Source organism: Sander vitreus, chromosome 17, assembly GCF_031162955.1.
Source record: "Sander vitreus isolate 19-12246 chromosome 17, sanVit1, whole genome shotgun sequence".
In the NCBI taxonomy this organism is placed as follows: domain Eukaryota; kingdom Metazoa; phylum Chordata; class Actinopteri; order Perciformes; family Percidae; genus Sander; species Sander vitreus.
Genome location: NC_135871.1, coordinates 11,177,110 through 11,199,168, shown reverse-complemented (window position 1 = coordinate 11,199,168; position 22,059 = coordinate 11,177,110). Strand labels below are relative to the sequence as shown.

Genomic DNA, 22,059 nt, shown 5'->3' with positions numbered 1-22,059 from the left:
AATTCAAATTTATGAACATATATTCTCAACCTTCGGAGGCAAACAGATAAGCTAACTTGACTTTAAGCTAACTTTAAATAGGAGGCAAACAGATAAGCTAACTTGATTATAAGCTAACTTGACTATAAGCTAACTTTAAATACTGTAACAACACTAATATTACTATTTCTGCATTTATCTAGCTAATCTAGCAGAGCATAAACATAAAATACATTTGTCATTAGGCTGACATGACTAGTGTCACATAACATTTACAGGTTACCTGGGCCCATCCACAGTCAGGTACAACCAGACAACCACAATCTGTGGTCACAGCCACTGGGTATGACTACAGTCAGAGCTAAGCCCTAGACTCTGGTGTGACCTTAGACCAATCATTTTGCCCCCACCCTGATACATTGTGTACACCATTGAACAGATGAACTCAATTATGCACAAACTATAACAAAATAACTGCAGTGATAACTAATGCCAAACGACCATGTGCGTAATTTGTTGTAGGGATGGTGGGGATATGTCCCCACCATTTATTTGATATTAAATGCATAGGCCTATGTGCCTCCAGTTATTTCGACGTGTAAAACGTTTGGACTACAGTGTGGGCTCTTTCCTCTGACTTGTAGCTCTGTTTTGCTGCACGTGCATGAGCAGAGCTGTTACTCAAACAAAAATTAGGGGTTTATAAATTCATTAAAAATGAATCAATTAATTGACTCGAACCGGTGCCACATGCATGCACATTAAAATGGTTATCCCCAAAGCAATACAGAATGCCCCCCTACCCCCAACCCAGTATGTCCCCCATAATGTTAAAATGAAACCAGCGTCCATGTGAACAACACCTTAGTGCAATTTTGCCAGCAGTCATCGTTTACTGGTATATGCTGGGTTAATTGGTGCCAAGGATTTAGTTTCGATTTTTCATAAAAAGTCAAGCTAAGACACGTTACGTGAATGACGTTAATACGAGGAAATCGAAACTTACAGGTTTGTCAAGAGTCCATAGTTATTCGAAACAGAGGAGCCCGGATATACGCAGGACGAGGAGCAGTATTGTGAGCTTTGTACTTCATGTCATTTGAGCTGAAAGTCACCATCGTCATTAAAGATGGAAACTGAAAATTATGTTGCTAAACTAAACGAGTACGTACAGAAAACAAGCTCTAACATGCAATATGAGGACATCGGCTCTGTTGGCCCCGACCATCTTAAAACGTGAGTTGAATAAAATTTCTGTTAACCGTGGATTTGACACACCTTTGCTGGCTTTGCATATATTTTGCCGCAGTCGTGCTAGACTTCAATGGGTGTACTTTTGGGCAAGAGTCTTCCTGGCATTAATGACGATGGCGCTGCTGAGGGTGGTGGTGGTGCAATATCCAGTACAGAAAAACAGCTAACGTTACTCATTAATAGTTTTAGGAGGACACCTGGTAAATCAGAGGACTCCTAAATTACCATGAAACCAAAAACTAATACTAAATACACTATGTATCAAACGGCACTGCAGGATTTAACAGAGGCTAGCTCAATACATAATTGCCCATGGACTGTCAACTTTCTATAAAATCAGCTATACCATGTGACCTGTAACATTTTTATTTGTGAAGTAAATAGTAAATTGTGGTAAGGTAAATTAACCACGCACAACTCTGGCATTTTGACTTACGCAATGCTGCTACTACTACTAGCTACATGAAACACATCTTCTTTCTTGCGTGAGCAAGCAGTGATGACGTTGCCGAGAAATCCATTTATAGAGAAGAGCAGTAAAATTGCATAAAAATAAAATACTAGTAGAAGGCTGGCTATAGGTAGGGTTACCTTACATTTGTTCTTAAGTAGGCCTACATTCTTTGAATAATAATCATACTGTTACAATACTGTGTTACAATTTCAGCCTATGAATGTAATCACATTTGACCTAGGCTTAGGCGTGTGAATATCCTGGTGGAATCCTTCTACAGGCTGAATATGGTGGTTTGCAGAGTCATGTCATTTAATGCACCCCAACCCCACTAACATCATTTCAAATCAACTTGCCAAAAAACTGATATGTGATAATTCCTCTACAGATTCACCCAGAGGGTAGTCCTAAATGGAAAAGTCTATCCAGATGGTGTGGGAAAGAACAAGAAGGAAGCCAAACAAAATGCTGCTAAAAATGCTGTGAAATGCTTGTGGATCAAACATCCGGACTCAGTTGACACAGTAAGATTATTGCTCCTCTTTGCTTAAAGTTCCCATATTATGTTAATTTCTAGTTTCGTACCTGTATTTTGGGTTTCTATTAGAACATGTTTACATGCTTTAGTATTCAAAAAAATACATTATTAGTTTCTCCTGGCTTATCCAATGTATTATGTTGTAGGGTGTCACATACTCAGCAGGCTAAAATTGTATTTTCTTTTCCAAGACTGCAGATGAGAATCACAACCCCACATCAGCTCAACAAAAGGAGGAAACAAATCAAAATGTTTTTGATATCTGGTGAGTAAATCATAGCAGCAGTTAATTTTTAATCATATCCAAATAATAATCATTGTGAAATGTTACTTTTTATTACAGTAATACGACAAGACACCTCAGTATGAACTCTAAGGACAGCAGTATTACAGAGACAAATTACATAGGAATGGTCAACCACTACTGTCAGAAAACAAACATCTCCCATACATTTATTGAGGAAAGGAGATGCGGTCCACCTCATAACCCTCAGTGAGTATGAACCTGGACCACTGTAACCTGAATAGACAATACAGACACTCTATTGCATACTCTTTATTGATGTTCAGTTGTAAACAACATTAACATGTTAGCGTACGTATAATGATGTTAACTATTTGTTCCTTTTCCAAACACTACACAGATACATTTTAACAAGATTATCTAAATATTTCCTCTCTGCCTGCACAGGTTTTTCTACAAACTACTGATCAACAATAAGGAGTACCCTGTAGGTGAGGGTAAGAGCGTAAAGGAAGCCAAACAAAATGCAGCTCAGCTGGCCTGGTCTGCTCTTCAAGAACAGACAGACTGGGACAGCAAGGTATTATTTATTTTTATGTTCTACTCCCTTTATATAATCACACTAAGTTGCCAGTTTATTAGGTACTACACTTAGGCCACGTCCACACGTACCAAAACGATCTTTTTTTTATCCGTCTTCCCTGAATTCGTTTCAAGAATAGTTGCATCCAAACGGATCCATTTGTAAATGACTTAACGCGCTACTTCATATTCCAGGCCTATAGGCGGCGCTGTTTCTGCTACAGTAATTCACCAAAAAATGGAGAAGAAGAGCATCGTCACTTCCACTTCCCATCATGACATGACTAGCTAGACTAACGTTCTCTTAATACATCCATGGACTGTAATAACTTTTACCACTGCTCATTTTATAAAGGCCTCCGCAAGAAAACTATAGACAGTATATAAGAATGGACCAACAGATCCCGTTGCTCTGGACGGAGACCAGTGAAGGATATTAGAAGCACTTTTCCAGTGAGCGCCGAGCGTTACTGCGCAGCCTCCAACTGAGAGAGACGACGTAAATGTGACGTGAGCAACCTGTCTGAAAGTTGTAAGTCTTCTGGTAGCTGTGCCAAGAGAAATCTCAATCATTCCCAATCTTGTAGAGACAGAGAGCGTAGGTATATGTAAGGAGATAACATGGACACAGGCTAATTATTGCTAACTAAAATGCTAGTTAACATTAGTAATTAAACTTAAACAGCTAATGTAAGTCCAAACTGCCTGCGCGCTTCTCCTGTACTATACGGTAATTCCTCTACTGTGCAACAGTAAGTCCCGTGATTATGACACAATTGTTAGCCTATTTTTACAAAAACGTCTGCTATGGAGCCATAACGTGAGGTACAAGGTAATGGAGCCTTTTATACATTGTCGTGTTTCTTTAGAAATAAACAATGGACAAATAAAGTCTTTAAACGCTTCAGATGTTAAGTTATTTGCTGTCAAAGTGATGTCAAAATGAATGGCAGTCAATGGGATGCTAACAGGGGGTGAGTGCTTATTAGCATCAAAATGGCGCCATAGGAGGTTCGGGTTGTGAGGAGAAGCTTACCCCCTTGAAGAAAACATGTCTTTGTTTACATTATATAATGTGCTGTTGGATTGCTTTTTATTTTGCAATTCTGTCTGCCATCGGACATGATAGCAGCGCGCTAGCTCTGCTGACTAGCTAACATCGGCAGTCAAACAAACATCAATCATCCAATGTCTTTTTGATAATCTACACGTTTTTCTTGCAGTAGCCTTTCTACAATAAGCCGTGCTAAAAGTTACTGTAATCCGTTGACATCATCGATACGATAAGTATGCGGCTTCGCCGTCCAAACGAAGCCAAAAGGGAGCCGTTTTCTGGGACCAGGTTTCAAAAAAGTACGTTTTCAGGCAGTGCGTTTACTGGATTCGTGTGGACGACGGGACCAAACGATGCTAAACATGTGCGTTTGCACCAAAAAGCATCTCCATGTGGATGGCCCCTAAGAATGTCTAAAACGAATGCTGAACAGACCTGCAATAAAGCCTACCTTCATGAAAATCTAAAACAACAAAACTGACCATTACTGTATAACCTTCATGAAGCTAGGATTTACTGCAGGACAGTTGTACTAGACTGCATTACTTTTTTCAGCTAGGTGTGTCTAATAAACTGGCAGCCAAGTGTATTTTCATCACAGATTCGTCCTGAGCCTCTAAATGTCCAGCTCACAGGGGCCATATTCACCACAGCATATTTGCTTTTATTTTGAAAGACCTTTCCATAAACATTCAAGAAACGCATTTTTTTTTTTTTTATTCCAGGGATAGAACTTTTTATTTCTTTCCAGACAATGTCACGTTCTGTCTTACTTTTTAATGGTGTGGTGTGCCATCAAAGATGACACCATAGTGATATTTCCTAATACTTACAGCAGATCTCAACCCTAGCCACTTTTGATTACTTTAGAATAAAATGGTTCCACTGAGGTAAAATATCACATAAAATATATATGTCTAACATTCTGTGCACTTTAGGTGTCCGTCCGGTCAACAGTGTCCGAAGATGGTGCACCACCTGTGTTCTCACCACAATCAGCTACCCTGTAAGGCACTTATTGTTATTACTAAAAGAGAAGAACATTGAGTTAAATACTGAGAAAGCTGTACTCATGTCTCTCATTGTATTCCCCTAGGGAGTCCCATGAATCATCATCACAAAGCACATCAATGAGCACAAGTGGATCAATAATATTCACTGATTCATCAAACACTCCCAAGGCTCAGGTGTGTTCTCTCAGAATAAAAAATCTAAAGTGAAAAATCACTTTAAATAATGAACATTACTTATTTATTTATTTATTATTCAGAACATGCTACATTAATCAACCACTTTTTTGTGAATTGTAGATTCCCATAAGGTCAACTGCATGTGAATATGATGCCAGGTTGTCAACTTCACTGTAAGCCACTGTATTGACCCAAGTATTAAAACAGATTGTAGAGCTTAATGCTGAAAATGCATCATGCATCTTATTGTGTTCTCCTAGGGAGTCTCTTTCATCGTCACAAAGTATGTCAACGGGTAAAAGTGGCTCGGGAATATTCACAGATTCATCCAACTCTTCCAAGGAACAGGTCTGCACTTTCTATCACAATCTCATAAAAACAATGTTATAATCTGCTTACTCAGTATGGGGTGAGGGGAACAGAATAATAGTGAGTAGAAAGTTTAGTTTGTCCAGTCAAGGAAACTAGAGAGTTGCACATTTGGAGATAGTATATTATCCAAAAGACAATATACTATTTGGCTGTTTTATATGTCATACTTCATATAGCATGTAACACTTAATAATCAGAGTAAGGATCAAAATTCTAAATACATTTTATTCTTTTACTCTCTAAGCATGTTGTCAAAGACAAGAATAGGGGGAAAAGTCAGAATGAGACATCCACCCTGTTAAGGTATGAAAAAAATGCATTATAGCATATATAGCGTTTTATACTGAAATGAACTTGAATCTCAATCAATAAGTGCTGTACAATCAAAAATACATCTCTATGTTTTGTACCTTTTTACATAAACAATAGTGTTAATCTTGACAGGTTTACTTCAGACTTTGAGCCCATGGAGTGTCTTGGCTTTGGAGGGTATGGTCATGTTCACAAAGCAAGACATAAACTGATGATGAAGGATTATGCTGTAAAAATCGTCGCCTATGAGGAGTAAGTATGCAGTAGAAAGGTTCCACTGTGCATGTGCAGCATTTGTGTTTTGTTCATTAATTTTCCTGGTTTACTTTCGGATTAGGAAAGCTCTTCGAGAGGTGAAGACATTATCAGACCTCCTCCACCGTAATATCGTCAGATACTATACAGTTTGGACGGAGGATTCAGGATACCAACGTTCAGCTGGCAGCTCAGCTGGCAGTTACAGCTCTTTCCAGTGAGTCCCAGGCACTTACCTTAGGTCTGAACTTTCTTATTTTAAGTTAAAGGTGAAATTAATTTTTCAATCATTTCCCTACTTTTCTAGATCTTCAGATAATTCATCAGCAAAGTACCTCTATATTCAGATGGAGTTATGTGACACCAAAACCCTTAAAGACTGGATTGATGAGAAGAACAGTCAGTCTCCCCAAGACTCCAAGAGAAGAGAAGAAAGTCTCAGCATTGCTCAGCAAATAGTTAGTGGAGTGGAATATATTCACTCAAAGAAGCACATCCACAGGGACCTTAAGGTGAGAGCAGACTCTGCGGTGTGTGGCTGAGGCAAAGCTGATATACTGTACATATAAGCTACCTGTATGCAGTGTTGGGAGTAACGCGTTACAAAAGTAACGCAATTACAATAATGTATTCTTTTTTGCTGTAACACAGTAATATAATTAATTAAATTTCGGTATTATTATACATGTTACAATCTCAGTAACGCGAGTTACAACAGCAGTGTGTCGGAGCTGCTGACAGATATAAACGTCCTGAATTAATGTTGAGGCTTGCTACATGTAAATACCATTGCATGTTATCAGCCGTGGAAAGTAACTATGCCGTACTTTAATACAACTGTAAGGTACTTCTAATTGAGTATTTTCATTTTCTCCTACTTGCCTATTGTATGTTTTACTTCTCTTTTATAGCTTTAATTACTTTGCATATTCATATTAATTATACAAAATATTATGAACAATCTATGATGTAGTGGATAAAGATGAGACTTTATTGATCCGGTGGTGAAATTCACAAGCTACCTGCCAAGTCAAACTTCCGCTGTTATTTTGGTGAAAGTAACTCAAAAGTAATGCAAAAGTAGTGTAATGCATTACAATTCAGAGACAGTACTATTGTAATATAACTAGTTACTCTTAAATGACAGTAACTAGTTATCTATAATGTATTACATTTTGGAAGTAACTTGCCCAACACTGCCTGTATGTAACTTCAGGTGTATGAGCATTTGTAATGTCCTTGGGTTTACCCTGCCGAAGCTCCACCAGTACCTTAAGACAGATCCTAAAACCACCAGTAGTGAAGTCCATCTGAGGGCAGAGTACCTAGAACCAGTATATTGTTCTAGTGCTCACTGGTAGAGAGTAGCAGCAGCACATACTAGACTTTTGCCCTTCGCTAGTATTAGGCCAGATCCTGCCCCTGATGGAAAGGTGCTGCTACTGCAAGCTCTAAGTTCACTAGTTCATGTGTTAAAGTGCTCATATTATGCTTTTTGGCATTTTCCCTTTCCTTTATTGTGTTATATATCTTTTTTGTGCACGTTATGTTTACAAAGTGAAAAAGCCCAAAGTCCACCCGAAAGGCACTTACCATCTCCAACAGAAAACCCTGTTCACAAACAGCTCTATTGTAGTCCAGCCTTTACTTCTGTCACTTTGTAACACACGTTATAATGCTCGCCTAGCTGCTAGCATGGCACTCCTTATACTCTGCTTCTGACTGGGTAGTAGTCCTTACCTAGCCTCTGCGCATGTGCGACTCCCAACAAAGAAGAAGTGAGATGCCTCACTCGGTAGCTAAAATAGAGAGCTCAACACACAGGGTGAAAAGAGGAGCTGCAGCAATGTGCATTACAACAAAAATATGTTTTTTTATTATTTTTCTTTATTTAACCATGTAAACCTATTCTGATATAACCTCTAAATACAATTATGAACCTGAAAATGAGCATAATATGAGCACTTTAATACTCATTGTGTGGGGAGATACATGTTTATTTGTTTCAATTTCTGTTTTTGCTTTTTATTGTTAAGCCTGCAAACATCTTGTTTGGACTGGATGGAGAAGTGAAGATTGGGGACTTTGGTCTGGTCACCAGAGATGATGATGCTTTGATGGACAGAACAAAGAACACAGGAACCACATCTTACATGGCTCCAGAACAAGTGAGATGGTCTTTGCTGACAATTATTTTTAATTTGTCTGTATTATTGTGTCAACAAATATGTTTTTCTAATGTGCTTAATTAGTTAGAAAGCTGAGCTGAGCTGAGCTGAAAGCTGAAGTTTCAATTACCTCATGAGCATAGAGTAACTAGTTAATCTTAATGATGATTAATGAAAGTATAACTTTTTGCTGCTTAAGTACCTTGTGTCAATACTGTGTTTTTATTCTGTCCCAAAAGAGGGAGAAGAACTATGACCGAAAAGTGGATATATTTGCTCTGGGGTTGATATATTTGGAACTTCTTTGGAAAGTCTCTACTGGCCATGAAAGACGAGTGGTGAGTCTTGCATAAATAGGACGTAACATTGTGTTGTTATTAAAGATTGATTAAATGACTTACCACAAAAATGTAACTACATGACTGAAGATAGGAGATGAGATGGAACTTTATTGTTCATCTTGTAATCGGTCTTGCTTAACCTTTTTCTCAGAGCATATTTTGAATTATTAGTAAATTTCAGGCTAATCTCACTTTGCCAGTCTGGCTACTCCACATAGCATTCGGGGATGGGAGGAAAACGTGCTCTGGTTTATTGGCATTTCTTTAAACCAATCAGAATCGTCATGGGAGGTACTAAACTCCACACAGAGCCGCTGTAAAATAGTCGTGCGAGAGAAAACTCAGATTGGACAGACAGTCTAGCTAGCTGTCTCGATTTACCATGCAGAGATCTGAGGAGCAGTCAACAATAGTCCACATAAATCCACCAAATTTAAAATTCCAACACAAAGAAAGCGGAAGGAAACGGAAAATACATGCATCCGGCGGAACGCGAAGGATATAGACTAATTTCAGGCTAACATATTTTTTCATCCTTTTATTACCTCATGAATACCAGGTTTTGGATGAAGCCAGATGTCAGAAGCTTCCCAAAGACTTTTCAAAGACTTTTTCCCAAGAGGTAGGTTACGATATTCTTATTATCATTACTGATTCCCTTGTCACATGAAGTAGTATTTCCCATAGGGTGTCAGTTTAGTCATGACGGTCACCAACAGAGTAGCAGGGAGGCTGACATGCAGGGCTTTGCAATGTTTTGTGTTGTTTTTTGCAGAACAATATCATCGTGTTAATGCTGCGTGAGAAGCCAGAAGACCGACCTGATGCCAGTAAACTGAAGGCAGAGCTGGAGAAGTGGGCTCAGACATTCGGCACAAAAAATGTGCGTCAGGAAAATGCAACTATCTGATGAAGTCTTAAGAGCATAAGGAAATATGTATTTTCTGATGTCTGTGTTTAAATCAAATGATTTGATACGCTGTGTTATTATTATGTTAAATATATTTGTAGAAAAATGGTTAATATACTGCACTTATATTGCGCTTTACTCAGAACTCACACTCCTATGGCAATGGGTGGCAGTTTGGGGTTCTATGTTTTGCTCAAAGACACTTCAACATGCAGACAGGAGGACAAATCAATAACCATGCAAATGATGAACAACCTAAAAAGAGGGCATAACATTATGGGTTTTATAATCAGGGGACGAAACATGAAATCCAATTTTATCATGATTTTAAAAAGTAACTTGTACAAGAATTCACAAACTGTTCTTCGAAATAATCATAATATTCATGATATAATAATCATGTGCCAGTAATTTCTGTGTCCAAAGTTGACATTTTATTCTATGCTGGAAATGGTTAAATGTATATAAAGTGGTGTCACAATAACTTTGTACCGTTTGAAAAAAATTATGCGTGATTGCACAACAAAATGTTCATTTGTTATAAGATTAGATATAGGCCTACTTTAATGTCCCGTCTCCACAGGAAATTTGTTCTGGACAGTTCCACAGAAGATGAAATCAAATGTACTGCATAGTAAAACATCTCAACAAACGGCTCCCAAACTGTTTACACATAGGCCTTGCCTACATACACACCTTCTGATAATTTGTGTTAAAAGTGTTTAAGTGTAATTTGCTCCCGCGCACTAGTGTGTTGTGCACTAGGTCACGGCTGGCCACAGGTTGAGTTCATGATGGTGACCACAGGTGTTGCTGATTGGAAGGCGGCAAATGTTTTATTTCTGTGCTCGGACAACATCATGGCTGTATTTGTTTTATTTTTGTGCTGAAACTTATTGGACATTATTGAATACGGACACTGGTGAGAAAATCAACACATTATGATTTAAAGACTGGATATTGGTTTTTGACTACACGTCTAAAACATCTCACTTCAATTAGCAGCCAGCGACTAAAGTATAAGGGCTTGTCACTACAGTGTGAATGTGCGAAATGTTACTATTTACAGTTTGATTGTGTTTAAAGAAAAAGGTTACATGAAGCTGCTTGTTAATGTGTCTTTTATGTGTGTATATCACCAGATAAGTCATGTGGCTTCTTCTGTTTTTATATATAGTTTTTTGGTCTTACTTTCACTGTAATGTCATTGCTCTTTCAATAAAGTTGGAGTAGAAAAACAAAACAATTGAGGCATCTTCATGCATCAGACTCTGGAGTCCAGATAGGTTGTAATCAAATCAATCAATCAAATTTTATATATATTTAAAGTGTAAAATCACTATTAAAAATGGTGTCAGTGAACGTTACAATTAAAGGAACACAGAAATAAACAGCATTAAAGTAGTAATAATAGACTGAACAATACCAAACCAGCAACATTAGAGAATAAGTGACAAAGGTTTGTGAAGAACGCAGAAAGGATGGTGCGTGGTTGGCTGTAGTTTAATTAAAAATGTCAACTGAATGAGCTTCTTTAACATGTAGTGGGAGGCCATTCCAAAGATCAGAGGCATGGTAGGAGAATGCTTGATAATATAATAATATACAGTCAGGTCCATAAATATTGGGACATCGACACAATTCTAATCTTTTTGGCTCTATACACCACCACAATGGAGTTGAAATGAAACGAACAAGATGTACTTTAACTGCAGACTTTCAGCTTTAATTTGAGGGTATTTACATCCAAATCAGGTGAACGGTGTAGGAATTACAACAGTTTGTATATGTGCCTCCCACTTTTTAAGGGACCAAAAGTAATGGGACAGATTAACAATCATAAATCAAACTTTCACTTTTTAATACTTGGTTGCAAATCCTTTGCATTCAATTCCAGCCTGAAGTCTGGAACGCATAGACATCACCAGACGCTGGGTTTTATCCCTGGTGATGCTCTGCCAGGCCTCTACTGCAACTGTCTTCAGTTCCTACTTGTTCTTGGGGCATTTTCCCTTCAGTTTTGTCTTCAGCAAGTGAAATGCATGCTCAATCGGATTCAGGTCAGGTGATTGACTTGGCCATTGCATAACATTCCACTTCTTTCCCTTAAAAAACTCTTTGGTTGCTTTCGCAGTATGCTTCGGGTCATTGTCCATCTGCACTGTGAAGCGCCAGTCCAATGAGTTCTGAAGCATTTGGCTGAATATGAGCAGATAATATTGCCCGAAACACTTCAGAATTCATCCTGCTGCTTTTGTCAGCAGTCACATCAATAAATACAAGAGAACCAGTTCCATTGGCAGCCATACATGCCCACGCCATGACACTACCACCACCATACTTCACTGATGAGGTGGTATGCTTTGGATCATGAGCAGTTCCTTTCCTTCTCCATACTCTTCTCTTCCCATCACTCTGGTACAAGTTGATCTTTGTCTCATCTGTCCATAGGATGTTGTTCCAGAAATGTGAAGGCTTTTTTAGATGTTGTTTGGCAAACTCTAATCTGGCCTTCCTGTTTTTGAGGCTCACCAATGGTTTACATCTTGTAGTGAACCCTCTGTATTCACTCTGGTGAAGTCTTCTCTTGATTGTTGACTTTGACACACATACACCTACCTCCTGGAGAGTGTTCTTGATCTGGCCAACTGTTGTGAAGGGTGTTTTCTTCACCAGGGAAAGTATTCTTCGGTCATCCACCACAGTTGTTTTCCGTGGTCTTCCGGGTCTTTTGGTGTTGCTGAGCTCACCGGTGCGTTCTTTCTTTTTAAGAATGTTCCAAACAGTTGATTTGGCCACACCTAATGTTTTTGCTATCTCTCTGATGGATTTGTTTAGATTTTTCAGCCTAATGATGGCTTGCTTCACTGATAGTGACAGCTCTTTGGATCTCATATTGAGAGTTGACGGCAACAGATTCCAAATGCAAATAGCACACTTGAAATGAACTCTGGACCTTTTATCTGCTCCTTGTAAATGGGATAATGAGGGAATAACACACACCTGGCCATGGAACAGCTGAGCAGCCAATTGTCCCATTACTTTTGGTCCCTTAAAAAGTGGGAGGCACATATACAAACTGTTGTAATTCCTACACCGTTCACCTGATTTGGATGTAAATACCCTCAAATTAAAGCTGAAAGTCTGCAGTTAAAGCACATCTTGTTCGTTTCATTTCAACTCCATTGTGGTGGTGTATAGAGCCAAAAAGATTAGAATTGTGTCGATGTCCCAATATTTATGGACCTGACTGTATATATATATATATATATATTATAATAATAATAATATATATATATATATTATAATAATAATAATAATAATATATATATATATATATATATATATATATATATATATATATATATATATATATATATATATGTGTGTATAGGCCAGTAAGCCTATCATCAATGTTGTGTACATTACATTACATGTATATTGCATTACTCTTGTGGTAGGAATGTCTTGTCTTATTGTTGCATTTTTTCTTCTTCACCGTGGGATGGTGAGAAACGAACTTTCGATTCTTCTGCATGTCTAGTATATGTGAAGAAATTAACAAATAAATTCTTAAAAAAAAAAAAAAGATTTATCTTTACAAATGTTGGATTCATGTTAATGTATATTTTCAGACATACTTTAATTTTTATATTTTTTTTAAACTATCAAACAATAATTTTGTGACCCCCCCTGCAGCAACTATGAAGACCCCCTAGGGGGAGAGTGCATGCTGGTGTATAGTGTAATAATAAGTCCATGCAAGGCCTTATATGTTAGAACCTTAAAAGCAGCTCTAGCTTGCATTGGGAGCACGTGAAGAGAGGCCAGAACGGGTGTTGTGTGATCGTATTTTGTTTGTGTCAGGATTCTGGCTGCAGTGTTCTGATTGAGTTGAAGGACTCTAGTGGCACAATTTGGAAGACCAGAACAAAGGTCATTGCAGTAATTAAGTCGGGAAAACACAAATCGATTTCATTACAGTTTCAGCATCACCAAAATATGTGCTATATGTGTATATGAGTTACTGTCAAGTTGAGTCCAACAATAGTTATATTGCAGACTGGCTCCATTAGCTTGCATTTAACGCCACTGACGGATTTGAATTAGCTGAATTTGGGAGAAATTTTTTTAGTAAGATTCTCGAGCCACACTCCGTACCAGTGGATGGCGGTAATGCCCCGCCTTGTTGTTTGCCAACAACCAAAAAAAAAAAAAACAAGATGAGGAAACACGTCATCATTGGACAGAGAAAAAAAAGTGTGCGCAATTTAAATCCACGCCAAAGTGCTACCTGATCATTGATTTGTTCTCTCACGGTATTAAAAATGATTATTATAAATCAGGATGGGAAAGAAGAAAAAAAATCGTAGTTGAACTATATAAGCGTGCACGGAGAGCAGACTGGGACCTGAAATATGAAGACTTGGAGTCTGAGGGACCTGAAATATGAAGACTTGGAGTCTGAGGGACCTGAAATATGAAGACTTGGAGTCTGAGGGACCTGGCCACAGGTTAGTTAAAACCTAAACCGAACCCTTTTGCGAACCAATTTGCGGCTTCATTGCGCCATCACTAGTGTTCGCTTACTTTATCGGAATTGAAGTGAACCAGACATGCACTTGCTAAACCAACTACTAAGTCTTTTATATTTGAAGTATTTCGTTCTTTCTTGTAAAACCAAAACCACTTTTTTGCGGATGTCCAAGTTTGGAAGTGTACTGCTTCTAGAATGTTGTTGTTGCTGCCACTTGTGGTGCTGGGGCAAAAGCCCCACTACAATAGACTTTTTTCACAACAACTTTTTTCTCCTTTTAGTGATTTTCAAATCACTGAAAGGCTCGTTTCACCAAAGCCCGTCTACGGAAAGCCGTTCCACTCCCTATTCAGCCCCATTGTACCTACTTTGGTTGCAGTTCCACCAGAGTTCCACTGGGGGTGATCGCGGTCCAGTGCTAAATGAATGGGACCCTATGGAGCTAGACGGCTAAATTTGTCTCTTTCGCCTGATTGTCGTTGAGGAATCTCAGATTTGATTGTAGTTTTTGCAAGTTCAACATGGATTATAGGTCAAAAGTTGAATGAACGAGTACTTGTGCCCTTTCGATTTGTTACAGGTTGAGTCGTTGTTGCCCATAACACGCTAGCATTCTGCTAATGAATGCTGATTGGTCAGTGAAGGACTGATTACGATCGGAGATCCCACTTGACGGCATCCGAAGCAGAACCAGAATGTCAGAGTGAATATTTCGGCGTGGTCTTTAAAACATTAGCAAACCTCTTTCTAGCACGTGTATTAACAGGGAGAGGCTAACCTGTCAGCTGTGTTGTCGATGCCTCGAGAGAAAAAAGAGCTTGCCATAAAGCAGTATCTCTGGCCATATATGTGTATGATGTCATTGACATTTTAAAAGGCTTTTTAGAACAAAAAAGCCACTTTAAAAAAATCTAACACCCAGCAGTGTGTATTTTCTTAGCCTCCCCTTTCAAATGCAACATTCAAATTACTAGACAAAAAAAATGATATCCTGAGAAAAGGTGGCTTTTGAGGGGTATAGCTCCATAGAGTCCCATTCATTCTGCACTGGCCTGTGAGCGCCCCCTATATGGAACTCTGGTGGAACTGCAACCAGTTCAGAAGCCGGAAGTAACGAGAGAGTGGAACTTCTTCCCTTATTAGAAATTCTTTGGTTTCACTCATGGACAGTAGCGGTGTCGTGCCAAGTTCGTGAGAAGTTTAGTACCAAATTATAATTCTAGATTAAAAAGAAGCAAACCAGTTAGTGTATGAGCATTTACAGACCAAAATAAAAAAAACATGTTCGGAGAGGTTTCATCACGGTTCTCTTGGATAAAATAATAGGCTAACCGTGACAACAAACAGAGTCGGGTACAGTCAATGATACTATAAGATACAATAATATGCAAACAATAACATGTATAGAAGTTAAAGAAAAGTACAAGCTACAAATAAAAACTTTATTTTAAAGCATAATGCCAAACACTGCTATGGCAACGTTACATAATCAAGGGCATGACTGCTCTGTCAATTACACTATTTGAAAAAGCAGTAGTGGGGAAACAATAAGGAGAACTTTGCAAATGGAGTAAAGAAATGGCAGGCTTAGATAGGATTGATCCCATAATAAAGTAACAACATGACCGTTAAGTTGTCAGTTGTGCTTTGTATTATCTATATAAATTTTATAATCAGAATTAGAATCTATCTCTCTATCACTCTATATATGACCCTCTGAAAATGGCATCAGTATGTGATTGTTTAATATCTTCATTCAAAATCATGGGGATTGATATACATTCAGACACATGCTTATGAGATGCTTATAAATGAATTGTTAATTGATATTTTGCATTGTACACTGTCTCAAGTCATCTTGGCTTTAACTATTGGTTTTACAATGCTTCATTAGATTCCGCAAGAGGGCTGTGGTCAACGGTCAAGACTTTCCCCCTGGTGTGGGGGACAGCACAAAGAAAGTCCAGCAGAATGCAGCTGAAAATGCCCTGAGACATTTGCACGAGAAGGAGAATCTGAGACCAGGGGTGAAAAGACAGATGGACAGAAAAGGCTGCAAATAATCCTACTGGACCAGTTCATCAGAAATGCCTCGAAACCTTGTTCAGTAACTATGGCAGAATGAATATAAGGGTTGGGCAGTCAATCAGACCAGAACCAAATAATGCTACTCCGTAAGTCTCCACACTGCATCCATATTCATTCATAGTTGTTTAGTCACCATTTAAAAATGCATTAAATACTGTTTGTGCAATGTTGGATGCTGTAGCTCCGTGGTTGGTGATAAGGAGTATCCAGCTGTCAATCTTGTATCTGATGATGAATGTGGCAGTAAAACTACAGAGGTAAGTAGTAATAAACACTAGTTTCTCCTTCTCCTCGCCAAACAAAATGCAGCTCAGCTGGCCTGGTCGGCTTGGGACAGCAAGGTATTATATATTTACCATTCTTTTCATGTATTCAAATACGGTTTTCATACTTGTCACTTCAGTAGACTGTGGAGACTAGCAGTGGCTGATATGGCCCTAAAATAATATCAAGATATTTCAGTGTATATCTGCGATAATGATATTCTTGATTATATGACAAAATACTGGGTGAGCTAGAGGTTGCCCGAGTTAGGACAATGTTGAGTGCCTGCCTGTTCTTGAAAACTCCAGCTCAATTGGAAATTACTATAAAAGATGATAAAATGCAATAGTGAAAGACTTTGTGTTGCAGATGCCCTCCTGGTCAGCTCTATCTGATGATCTTGTAGCGGTCAGGCTGTCCACTCCCCCAAATGCACTGTAAGTCACTGACTGAAAGTAGAGTTCATGTCAAAACATTTTACTAATGGGTCTGTTGTATTCTCCAATGGAGTACCATGATGCAAAAACAAAAAGCGAGACTGCATCCAGTGACTTCGTTGATTTCACCTATTCATCAAATCCTCCCAAGGATCAGGTTGGTCATTGACTTTCTAAACCCCAGTCTGTATGACACTGATAAATTAACTTTTGATGTACCTTCATGTCATGTCAAACAATTTGATATGTCTCTGAAAATGTGACTGGCACCATTTTCTATATTTCTTTAACATATGAAGGGACTCAATGTTGCCGCTGTGAAATCCAAAAGACGGTAAATCGCCTTGAGACCCACTGTAAAGCTACAGTAAATTATATTTCACAAAATATTATATCTCAAAATGATGATATTGCTGCCTGTCTTGTTAGATTCCCAACATATTTTCAAGATTCCTCTCGAAGCAGCCATGAGGTATAGTGAGCTTGTTGGAGATTTGATTTGTTTTTTTGTCTGCACTGTTAGCTTTAAATCATGATTTCCTTTTGTTCATTAAGGATGCAGTGGTTCCTAAAAAAGGGAACACAGGAAACAGTCCCAGCGAGAAGACATCAACCCAATCAGAAATTTCGAGGTATGGTAAATAAATAAAAAAAAAAACATTAAGTTGCAATCTTTCTTTGTCTAGTACATTTGTTTGCATGTTCTAAAAACTGATATACAATAAGAAAGACACTCATTTTGTCTTTCTACAGGTTTAAATCAGAATTTGACTACAAAGACCTCCTTGGCAAAGGAGCCTTTGGTGAAGTTCACAAGGCAAAACATAAACTGACGAAGAAGGATTATGCTGTAAAGATTGTCCGCTTTAAAGAGTAAGTGCATTACTAAATTTATATTTTTCCATCGTAGTTTCATAGTATGATTTATAAATTACAGATGTAATGCAAAACAAGTCAAAGTTTGAGGTGAACTATTTTCTTATCCTTAGGGTCGAAAAAGCTCTACGAGAGGTGATAGCATTATCAGACCTTGATCACTGCAACATTGTTCGTTACCATACATGTTGGTTGGAGGATTCTGGATACCAAGGGGACAATGCCGATGACAGTGGAAGCTCTTCAGAGTAAGTCACATCCTATTACTAAAGTATTTACTTACTGGAAGTACATCATTTCTTTATTTGTCTTTTCTTACTTTTCTAGGTCTTCCATGGATTATTCATTAAAGTACCTTTTTTATATTCAGATGGAGTTGTGTGACACCAACACACTTAGAATGTGGATAGCTGAGAGGAATACTCAGAATGTGAAGAAATCTCTGTGATGCTCCAAGAGAAGAGATGAAACTATTCTTAAGATGTTATTGCAAATGGTCAGTGCAGTCGAGTACATTCATTCCAAGATGCTCATCCACAGAGACCTGAAGGTGAGACAAAGTGAATCTCTACTACATCACAGTCAATCATCATCAGTCATGGAGCTACATATTTGTTAATTTTCTGCCCACAGTTAGCCTGCCAACATCATGTTTGGGCAAGCGGGAGAAGTAAAGATCGGAGACTTTGGTCTGGTCACTGCTGAGAACGATGACGATGCTGAGAACCTGTTGGAGAGAACCGTGTACAAAGGAACCCGATCTTACATGGCTCCTGAGCAGGTGAGATGGTTTATACTGACATTAGGTTTTATTATTTTGTATTGTTCGATATTGTTTGGCAGACATTACAGGTACCCTGTGGAGATTTAAACCAGTAGTGAAAATTCATTTGTGGTGTTCACAGCATTAAAAGATGGGACACCTCAGAATGCGGTATCATGCTTCATGGCTACTTCACCTTAGGAAAAAAAGAACAATTTTTACTTATTGTCAGTTTTGCCCGTTTTTAGGTCAGATTTCATGTAACGTGTCTATTTTTACAAACGCATTTAAAAAAAATCTGAATGGCTTCATTATCTATTGAATAAGTTACGTACAGTGATTTCATGAGCATTACGGATTATGTTAAATATATATTTTGATATGAAACATAACCTTAATTGTGATTAAGAAAAGCCATTAGGCTGCCTCATGTCTTGTAGTGCCGATTTTAATCCAACTCTGTGTCGTCTTAGTGTGGGCAGTGTGCGCAGTGTGCGCAGATGAAAAATGTGGAGCAGAGCAGCTGAAGTCTGCCAAGATCTCCACAGACTTCTGCTGCTCCGCTTCCACAGAGGGCAGCACCACAAAGGGAAGCCACACACCCTTCATCTGGACACACTGCATCTGGACACACTGCCCACACAAAGATGACACAGAGTTGGAAATCAGCAAAATACAGTGTGTCTTTTAATATTGTGTTCTTGTTTTACAACAGAAGAGCCAGAGGACTTATGACCGAAAAGTTGATATGTTTGCTCTGGGGTTGATATGCTTCGAAGTCCTTTGGAAAATTCCCACTGGTCATGAAAGGGCAGTGGTGAGTTGTTTAGTCACAATCCAAAATTGTACTTAGGGGGCTTTCACACCTGAAAGTCCGAACCAAGGTCTGGACCAAGGTTAATGTTTTTGCATTTGATCCGGTACATTTTGGTTTCACACTGCAGTTATGCAAGCGCACTAAAGATCTATACATGACAAAACTACGTCCTGCTGTCATCACATATGTGAGCTGCGTCTCCAGAGACTTATAATTGATTGGTTTGTAGACGGGCTTCATCGTCCTCTCGTATCCTCTCTCTCTCTGTGTCAGAGTTTTTTCAGCTGACTGCTGCTCTCCCCTACTGCCGCGGCTCTTTTTGTTTTGTTGTGATGTTGAGAAGCAAGACACGGGAACTTTCTTTCTGCAGCATTTATTCAGAGACAAACGGAAACCTACACTGTACATTAACTACCACTTAACAAGTAAACTGCTGATGTATTCTCTGCTCTGATAGCCGACAGCTGTCTGCTCTGAGCGCTGACACTGTCACACTCTCGCTTACTTACACACTAAGCACTGAGCTATTCCTTAAAGGAGCTTCCCCGGTCTTATACCACGATGATAGCCTGCCAGAGCTTCCTGTATTTGGTCCGAAAGAAAAAATGCTTTCACACTATAAACACCCCCGGACCATCGTTCAGTTTGATCCGGACTGAGACCACCTCTTTTGGTCGGACCAAATTTTGTCCGTTTGGTCCAGACCGTGGGTAATTTTGGTTTGGATCAACCTGAAAAGTCCGAAAGTCAGGACCAAATGAGGTAGGTGTGAGAACCCCCTTAGTGTGTCTTTATCAGCAGTTAATAGCCTGCTATGTTTCATGTTTTTGTAAACGTGCCAGACATTTTTATCAGAAATCCTAATATTTCAGTTCAACAGAGAATATTCCAAGCCAGTTGCATGTTATTTCTCCTTTCTATCACTGCATGACTTCCAGGTTTGGCCTGATATCAGAAAACAGAAATTTCCCCAAGGGTTTCGACACAGTTTTCCCGATGAGGTACATCATTTTGTCAATGTACTTGCAATATGGATCAGTCAGTATGTTTACAGGCACTTAAGTAACCAGGTTATCACAAGAAACTAGGTTACACAGGTAGAACATGTTTCCGTCCACTGTCGTAAGTAGGTGCATGTAAATCCACTGAGTGTTTTCCACAGGATGCCGGTTTACTGGTGATGTTAGCCAACAGGGCAGGTGGGAGGTGGACATACCGTTGTTTGATCTTCTATTACATTGTCTCTCTGTTAAATCTCAAAGGTGCCAAACAAGGACAGTTACAAGACAAATATCCAGCAGAATAAAGCAATCTGCCTTTTTTAAATACTTATCTTTGTTGGTTGTCCAGTGATGTCCTCTTGTTGAAAATGCTGTAGAGTGCAGTAATACTGCAGTTTGACAGAATTTCTTAATGCAACATGTCAGTAGCTGTTCTGTGTTACAGTATTTCATAATAAGGTCAATGCTGGGTTTGAAGCCAGAAGAGCGACCCGAAGCAAGTGAGCTTAAGACAGACTTGGAAAGACTCGACACTGAAGAAATCGAGCGTAGAGGCATCAGGAGTGTCTGATCATCAGAAGAAGAAGAAAAAAATCATGGCTATCTGTTTTATATCCTAACCCATACCTGTTAAAAAAGATGGATCTGTTTTAATATCTGAAAAGGATCTCCAGGGTATGTTAAATATTCATCAGGCTGAGTTGTAAATTAAATTGCTGACTTTGAAAGTCTTGTAGTGGGAACCTATCTTTAAATCCAGGATTTTGAATTATGAATTTCAGCAATTTTAAGATTACACCTGGAGGTGATTTTAGACAAGGATGAGCAAAAAAAAAGCATAGTTTTTCTATTTGAAAACATTGTTACTGAAAAAATCATGAATGTGTTTGGCAATGAAATACATTTTATAACCCACAATTTTTATCTTAATCTCAGAATTGAGCTTGTTTTTAAAATGTAAGCCAGACTTTGCTGTCTGAACCCAGTATATGTTCACAGACAGTCTTTTTTACAAGCATCAACATATGCTGTATTTTTAGTTTAATTATGTATGGACACTGCCATTTGCTGTGTTTGTTTTTTGTTTTTATCTTGCCTTAATGCAGTGAAAGTAAGATATTGTGAGACTGTGTGTGCTGGGCACCTTTGGGTGATGGAATAAAAGCATGCATGCAGATTTACATCTGTTACATCAGAACATGTGCAAGTCTTTCCATACAATTCTCTAGTTCCAGACACTGCTGTTTGATTTTGTGTTTTTGATGAATGTTATCCAAAAGTAATGTGCATAATGGCTCAGTTTGCACGCTGACCTTATTGTTGTTGTCTTTTGTAGAGTGACCTGTAGGGGGAGCTGTGGCTCTGTGTATCTCAGGCTCTTCAGAGTGTGGCTGCAGAGGTTTATTCACAGTGAGAGGGCCAAAAACCGAGGGAGCTGTGTGACATTTAATCATGCCTCTGGCACATGGTTGATTAGCATCTCTGTGGAAAACAACAGTAACAAGTGCCAAATGTAGGATCCCACACAATCACCTGGCTGTAGCGCATACAGTCCCGTAGGCCCCGGTAATCTGCACAAATCAGCTCCTGCGGCTCAGTATGTTCACTCAACAATCACCACAC

The 22,059-nt window shown here is 38.7% G+C and overlaps 1 protein-coding gene and 1 pseudogene across 2 annotated transcripts; both read left to right on the top strand.

Moving 5' to 3' along the window:
* Nucleotides 1-989: 989 nt before the first annotated feature.
* LOC144531982 (interferon-induced, double-stranded RNA-activated protein kinase-like) lies at nt 990-10,899 on the top strand. The gene is made up of 17 exons (XM_078272396.1): nt 990-1,215; nt 2,076-2,211; nt 2,417-2,490; nt 2,569-2,718; nt 2,917-3,049; nt 5,044-5,111; nt 5,202-5,292; nt 5,416-5,468; nt 5,556-5,643; nt 5,912-5,970; nt 6,112-6,231; nt 6,317-6,451; nt 6,542-6,746; nt 8,271-8,402; nt 8,642-8,740; nt 9,303-9,365; nt 9,519-10,899. Exons 1-17 carry the CDS (start codon nt 1,109-1,111, stop codon nt 9,651-9,653), a joined length of 1,848 nt encoding a protein of 615 aa, XP_078128522.1. The 5' UTR covers nt 990-1,108; the 3' UTR covers nt 9,654-10,899.
* A 4,441-nt stretch (nt 10,900-15,340) lies between these two features.
* Nucleotides 15,341-21,634, top strand: LOC144531983 (interferon-induced, double-stranded RNA-activated protein kinase-like; annotated as a pseudogene). The gene is made up of 14 exons (XR_013503294.1): nt 15,341-15,543; nt 16,085-16,364; nt 16,460-16,535; nt 16,912-16,979; nt 17,053-17,136; nt 17,409-17,451; nt 17,535-17,611; nt 17,733-17,852; nt 17,969-18,103; nt 18,183-18,405; nt 18,493-18,636; nt 19,334-19,435; nt 20,374-20,436; nt 20,882-21,634. The product of XR_013503294.1 is annotated as an interferon-induced, double-stranded RNA-activated protein kinase-like (transcript).
* Nucleotides 21,635-22,059: the final 425 nt, after the last annotated feature.

Coding starts and splice junctions, on each gene's coding strand:
- LOC144531982 (XM_078272396.1), top strand. CDS start 1,109: ATGGAAACTGAAAATTATGTTGCTAAACTAAACGAGTACGTACAGAAA. Junction 2,491..2,568: donor CAAAATGTTTTTGATATCTG/GTGAGTAAATCA, acceptor TTTTTATTACAG/TAATACGACAAGACACCTCA. Junction 5,293..5,415: donor CAAACACTCCCAAGGCTCAG/GTGTGTTCTCTC, acceptor TGTGAATTGTAG/ATTCCCATAAGGTCAACTGC.